Below are 7,338 nucleotides of genomic sequence, written 5' to 3' on the forward strand. Positions count from 1 at the left end.
TCATATACAGTGACCCAGCACTCTGGAGACTGTATTGCTTCCAGTTCCTGTCTTCTTATGCTAATTCAGGGAAAAGCCATTGCAAAACCCACTTTCTTACCCCACCTACCAGATGTGAAGGTTCCACCTTCACCTAAGGCCCGTGCAGTTGGGGCAGTGGCTGGCACTGCCAGGAGTACTGACTTGGGCTACTCACGTTGAATCAGATCTGTACTGAGCACTCTGGAGACTGTATTGCTTCCAGTTCCTGTCTTCTTATGCTAATTCAGGGAAAAGCCATTGCAAAACCCACTTTCTTACCCCACCTACCAGATGTGAAGGTTCCACCTTCACCTAAGGCCCGTGCAGTTGGGGCAGTGGCTGGCACTGCCAGGAGTACTGACTTGGGCTACTCACGTTGAATCAGATCTGTACTGTGTGCTTGCATGGCAGTCACCTCGGGGGGAGGATCCAGTGATTGTTTCATGGTACAGGGACAGAGACTACACAGCAATATTTGGGCAGAAAGTCAAAAGAAGGAAAGCCTGTGTTGATAACACAGCAGAGAGGAGGTAGTGGGTTAGCATCTGCAAGGACTTTCCCTGCAGACCTCAGTCAAGCAAAACTCACTCTGAAATCTGGCCAGGATGCTACGACTCCTTACAGCAAAAACTGTTATAGGATCCTTAGTGAGCAATTGGGCAGAAATTCTGTTATATGTCTTGCATGCATTTATAAAGCAGTTAGGTAGCTCTGGTACAAAGTTTTCCTCAGCTGAGTACAAAACCACATCTTGTACAAGCCTATGTAATTTCCCATTTTATTCCTTTGGGTTACAGTATTTATATTTTTTTCTTAGAGCTAAATAACACCAGCAGAGGTTAAGATGTCAGCATTTCCACTATTAATCCAGCTCTTTCTTGGGGTTCAGGAACATTTTTTTTTTACACCACACTATACAGAAATTCTGCCATGCAGATGCTGGCCAAGACATAAGGCATTTCTTTTTCACCAGATTTTATTTGAAGTCATTATGGTAGTTAATGGTTTAGAAAATGTCAAAAAATGTAAAATCTAAGCTTTTTTTGTTTTTTTTTTCAGAGGCTGTTATTGCATTACATACTTGAAAAACGGCTTAACATTTCCTACCTCTTAGCTGCTAACATAGACAAACCAAGTAGAGACAGCAAAAATGAATGCCCTGCTTTGGAAAGTTTAAGCATAGCCTTTCTATGTAAAGAATTTCCAAAGCCACAGCTCACACTCAGTTCTCCAGGATGTTGTGCTTGGAGCACAGGAACACAAGAAGTCCTGCTAGACTAGGTGGGAAATACCTCTACAAGCAAAGGGTTAGACTCCCAGGGCTCAAACATAGTATTTTAAGCCTCTGACAGTAAGTGGGGACACTCACACCTAGTGTGCACAGCCCTGATCTCAGCAAGTGATTGGTGTAACCATCACCTCTTGTGGTCTGTGCTAGTGGGAGGTCAAAGTGAAGAAGGGACTGAGTTCTCTCAGACCAGCTGGAGAATCTGTGCTTAATGAACAGAAGATACTGTAGAGCACCAACAGCAGACATGTCAGGACTGGTCTGTAAAGAAAAGATGGTGCACTTGTAGCTACTAACAGTCATTTTGCTGTTCAGCTCTCAGAAGTATATGTAGGCTGGTGTTACTAACATTGCTATATGAAGTGTGAATGTTAATAGTCCTGGATTGTTTATACCTTGTGCAGTTACAGAGAGAACATGCCAAGATCCTCAGAGACTTATATTTCCTCATTTTCTTTTATCCACAGGTAATAACTCCAGTCAGGTCAGGACAAGGTTATGTTTATGAATTCCCTTCCAAACACCAGAAGGATACCTACGATATCCCGCCTGTTCGCCCTCTCCAAGGGGTAGGTACCAGTGAAACTGCCAGCAGGGCTGATAAGGCACACAAGGTGATGAATTTCTACCAGAGTTTTATGTGCAAGGAAAGTTCTCTCATTTCAGAGAGAAAATATGTTTTAATTAGATCTGTGGCTTACTCACAAGATCACAGAAGTATTTCAAAGTTCTATTTGATGTCGAGTAAGATTTGGCAGCACACCAAACGCAAAAGTCCCATTTGTTCTCTGTGTTTTGATCAAAGAGTATATCTAAACAGAATAAACTTGCTGCCTGGGAACCATTTTTTCCCCGTACTTTGTTGTTGCATAGTTGACAGTAATTCACTCAGTAAGGGTAAAATTATCGCCTAGATGAACAGCTGCTATGCAGGGAGTTGTTTTCACCACATATCTACTGCACCATGTCACTGAACTTGAAATATATCATTGTTCTGGAGAACACCCTTAGCATTCAATCCCCAGGACCACAGACATGCAGAATGGGTGCTTGCAGGACCTGTAACTCAACAACCCTGCATCTCTCCATGTCTCTCTGACAGAGCAGCTCCCCAAAGGAACAGTGCTGAAGCCCAGTAGTGCACAACAGAGACTGACATTGCATGGCTGGAACTGTTGGGAAGTCTGGGTTAAGAGACATTCAGACAGTGGCTTTGGACCACACACAGAACCCACTGTAATGTAGGACAAGCTACCAAGTGGGATGCTTGAAATGTCTGACAATTGTACTCTCTGCAAGTAAGAGAGCTCACACTGCACCCAATAAAGCAGGTAGGCAATGCCAACAGAGGCAGCCTTAGTTTCAGAGAGTTTAAGGTGTACTACTACAAGCTTATTCCTCAACCTCTCTAATCTCTTTCAGTAAGGGTGTGATCAGTTCTGGTCACATGTGCTGCCCTATTCACTCCAAGGGGTGTCTGTAATAGACTGACCTTGATTTAACTCTCAGGATGGAAGTCAGTCATAACTTCATCTCTCCAGCCTGCTGTCCACACAATTGCCAAGAGGAGACCTAGCAAAGTACATTTTCTCCTAAATGTCCAAAATACCAAGCAAATCCAAGCAGTTCTCCCATCAGAAACAAACTTGAAGAGCTCTGAACATGTTCAGGCTGTTTGAGGAGAAATACAGAAACTAAGAAAACTCAAGTGAGATCAGAGCTTTCCTTGGGGTGACTTGTTTCTATAACCAGTTTATTCTTTCTCTAGATATATGACATTCCCCCCACATCAGTTAAGGGGCCTCCACTTCCAGTTCCCATGGGAGAAGCCAAAGGTTTAGGAGTTTATGACATACCACCTGCCAAAGGGGTAAGTATTACTTTGTTTCCACAAAAGACGTGTTTAAACGAGTTCATTATGATCCTGAAGGAAAAGGAGATTCAGTACTTCAAAGATTTCCTTAGGTTTTTAAACTGTTAAAACTAGTAAAGCGAAGCACTGCATCAAAACTAAGGTTATAGACTATGAAGTGATAATTAGACTGACACTATCTTCGTGGCAGCTTGCTGCCTGTTTGCATTTTGCTGCTTAAGAGAATTTGCATCAAGATGAATGATAAAAAATGAGATATTAAAACCAACTCTGAGTGAAACTCAGGATAAGTGGCTGACTCCTCGGAAGTCAATATCAGATTTTCCATCCCAGCACTTTATAGGCCATATGCAAGATGTAAAATGTTTTGCTATCCTAATCAAAGGTTTCATGGTTTGCTTTCTGTGATTCAGGTCTATGCTACACCTCCATCTGCATGCCAAGATGATACAGGCCTGAGGGAAAATTTGCAGGATTTTTCATCTCCAGTGGGCCACAGTCTAAGACCAGAAGGAGTATATGATATTCCTCCTCCCATGACCAAAGTAACTGGAAAAGAACTTAACAGATTTTCTCCTGAGAACCTGTTATTGCCGGGTGGCATGCCACAGGCACAGAATGTTTATGACACCCCCATGAACCATCAAAACCATTTTCTTGGCCAGCAAATTGCACCTGAAAAAGATGTTTATGATACCCCAAGGGGAGTTGCATTTCCAGGACAACAGACAGGACTCAGTGAAAGTCTCGTTGCAGAAAGAAGAGAAGGTGTATATGATGTGCCACCAGCAGTCCTCCAAGACACTAAAGGCTTACAGGATGTGACTGATGGGATAAATAGGTTGTCTTTCTCCAGCACAGGAAGCACAAGGAGTAACATGTCCACATCTTCAACAGCATCAAAAGACTCTTCTTTTTCAGCATCAACTGCACAAGACAAAAGACTCATCCTTGATCCAGACACTGCTATAGAGAGGCTTTATTGCCTCCAGCAGATGGTGGAGACAGCTGTCAATAACCTCATGGCCTTCATTACACCAGATTGGAGGTCCTATGGCTATATGGAGAAACACATCAATGAAATTCACACTGCTGTGGATAAGGTAGAGCAGTCACTGTTGGAGTACCTCCAGTTTGCAAAAGGATCGGCAGCCAATGCTTCCTGCCTGTCTGAGTTCAGCCTCCTTAACAAAATGAGGAGGGAGGTGCAAAGGCTGGAGGACTCTCACCAGATCCTTACCCAAACCAGTCATGACTTAAACAGCTACAGCTGGTCTTTGAATGTCCTGACTGCCAACAGGCTGCAGAACAAGTGCGATGACCTGGATCGGTTTGTTATGGTGGCAAGGACAGTCCCGGACGATGCCAAGCAACTGACCACTACTATCAGTGTTAATGCAGAGGTGCTTTTCAAACAGGCATTGGGCAGCTCACGTTTCAAAAACATACCTGAGAATATAATGAATGCTCCTGACTGTGTATATGACAATCCTCAGATGCAGCGTCATGCAGAAAAAGCACAGAACCACTGCAGTTCCCTTCCTCCGCTCCTGGGTAAAGGTCAGCACCCTTACAATACAACCAGCGAAGGCTCAGAAAAGAGCTGGATGGATGACTACGATTATGTTCACCTGCAGGTAGGTAAACCCAACACCTTGTTCTGCACAAGCCATGTAAGAGTTGTTTGTTTGCAGAAGCTGCTTGCAGGAAAGTAGCAATTGATTGTCTTGTGAATACATTTTTAAGAGTAATTTCACCAGGGTGATTACTTCCTTTCAAATAGGATTGTTGCATACATAATGGCGATAGCCTTTTGCTCTGCCACACTATCCCCTTGTTCTCTGTACTCTTAGTGGTGCACTACCAGTGAAAAAGCCAGTACAATGCAGCCTGTTACTTGACCTGTGAGTTGTCATTTAGCTCAGGAGCACTTTTGGTTTAACACAGTGTCTTATGTTATGCTAAACAGGGGAAAGAAGAGTTTGAAAGGCAACAGAAGGAGCTGCTGGAAAAAGAAAATATCATCAAGCAGAGCAAAACGGAGCTAGAGCACCATCAGGTGTGTTCACTCGGGTGCAATTATTATGCTGAAATGCAGTGTTCCTTGCATGTAAGGAGTACAGGTCAAATAAAGTAGGAGGGCCCTGCCCTTACCAGTGTGTAAAGGCCAGCATCATTTGAGCTGTGTATGAGTGCCAGCACACACAGTGGGAAGGTCCCAGGTGGGGTTTGTGCCAGTCAGGCTTCACCTTTAATGGATTTATCAACAACAGGACAAGGACATGCATTGTCACACTCCCAATGGAAAATGGTGAGCATCAAGATTTTAGCACCTCCCTGGCCCTGTACGTCTGTGTCAGTGATTGTTTATAGCAAAGAAATTCAAAGTATTTGCTGCATAGTATTTGTTCTGAAGATCAGCATGTCTGGCTTGTTCATTTCCTTGCTGCCACTTTGCAATTGAGTGGAAGCACAGCCACCACTCTTAGTGTTTAAAATGACATCTCTTATGGCAGGAATAAGCCTTTCACTTCAAAACAATTTTGAACCATCTCAATTCAAGAGACTAATTATTATTTTTTTTCAATGCACCATTGCAATGGGCCCAGTGCTAACAGATAATAAAAAGCAGTCTCTGTCTCCAAAAATTTACCAGAGAGGAGAAGCAGGCTTCTGTGATGTCTCACAGTGGGTCAGTCACAAAGCCAAGTTCTCAAACTGGTTTTCCTGATCTGCAATCCAGGGCCTTAATCGCTGCATCATGCTGAATACACTTGCCACCCGCACATCTGTTTAGTGAACACCGATACCATTAACTTAAATATTGTGCTGAACACCACTTTAAATGCTAAAAATGTAGGTCACAAGATTGAGGGCTGCCACTTTGCCCTCAGATTAATTCTTCAACATGTTGTTGCCATATCGTACGGCAGAAAATTGTACAAGCAGTGTGGAGGAGAGAGTTAAAGGGTTTTCATCTCAAAATCCCACAAAGATGACAGCTTTTTAAAGACTGAGTAGGAGTCATTGCCACTTGGATCCATCTCTCTCACTTGTGATGTCAGAATACTCCAAGTGAGCAACAGCCTGCAAGTTCAGGAGTTTGGGTTTGGGGTTTTTTTTACAGGCAAATAAAGAATTTTAGGTATGTTTTCCCTTCTGAACTCTGTATGTTTGGATTTATAGTAATCAAGGCACTTGATCCTAGAAAACCTATTGCTCCTTTTTATTTAGTGTGAAGTCAATCTAGGATCCCCGGTGGTGTCTGGAGGAATAAGGTGACATTGTCACACATAGCAACATCTTACGAGAGTATTCATTTAAGAGAGCCTGTTTATTTGCCTTTCAGATCAATCAGTTTCAGCGTCTGGAGCAAGAGATCAAACACATAGCAACATCTTACAAGAGTATTCATTGAAGAGAGCCTGTTTATTTGCCTTTCAGATCAATCAGTTTCAGCGTCTGGAGCAAGAGATCACAAAGCCCATAGAGAATGACATCTCAAAATGGAAGCCACCGCAAGCTCTCCAGACCACAAACAGCACTGCCACCTCCCATGACAGCCGGCTGCTCTTATTCTACTCTGACCAATGCGAGATCCACTTCAACTCCCTCCTAAACGCCATCGATGCCTTTTTCAGTTGCGTCAACTCCTCTCAACCCCCCAGAATCTTTGTGGCTCACAGCAAATTTATCATCTTGAGTGCTCACAAACTTGTGTTCATTGGGGACACACTCGCGAGGCAAATGACAACTCAGGACATATGCCACAAAGTGATGAACTCCAGCAACCAATTGTGTGAACTGCTGAAGAGTGTTGTTGTGGCCACCAAGGCAGCTGCCTTGAGTTACCCCAGCACAGCAGCCCTACAGAAGATGGTGGACCGAGTAACGGAACTGTCTCATCACGCACAGTTGTTCAAACTCTCACTGGTCCAAATGGCATCCTTATGAAACCCAGTAGAATCCAATCTGTGAGCAGCACAACAGAAGAGCAAACAAACTGGAGCTATTTTTATGTAATTATCTTTTTTAGATATTTTTATTAAGTACTTTAAATACATTCTTATGCGCTAGAGTCTAATTAAATCAGGGATCTGGGAATATTGTCTGGTTCTGTACCATGTTTCTTATACATGTTTAGATTTGTGTACAC

The 7,338-nt window shown here is 43.2% G+C and overlaps 1 protein-coding gene across 2 annotated transcripts in view; it reads left to right on the top strand.

Moving 5' to 3' along the window:
* The window catches only part of NEDD9 (neural precursor cell expressed, developmentally down-regulated 9), a 21,625-nt gene extending 14,489 nt beyond the window's left edge, over positions 1–7,136 (top strand). For both annotated transcript variants that reach the window (XM_009073913.1, XM_009073914.1), the window contains exons 2-6: positions 1,777–1,878; positions 3,078–3,179; positions 3,596–4,819; positions 5,152–5,241; positions 6,627–7,136. In XM_009073913.1, coding sequence (XP_009072161.1) covers positions 1,777–1,878; positions 3,078–3,179; positions 3,596–4,819; positions 5,152–5,241; positions 6,627–7,136 — 2,028 coding nt within the window. The remainder of the gene's footprint in view (positions 1–1,776; positions 1,879–3,077; positions 3,180–3,595; positions 4,820–5,151; positions 5,242–6,626) is intronic.
* The last annotated feature ends 202 nt before the right edge of the window (positions 7,137–7,338 follow it).

Source organism: Acanthisitta chloris, unplaced genomic scaffold (genome assembly GCF_000695815.1).
Source record: "Acanthisitta chloris isolate BGI_N310 unplaced genomic scaffold, ASM69581v1 scaffold10554, whole genome shotgun sequence".
Taxonomy (NCBI): Eukaryota; Metazoa; Chordata; class Aves; order Passeriformes; family Acanthisittidae; genus Acanthisitta; species Acanthisitta chloris.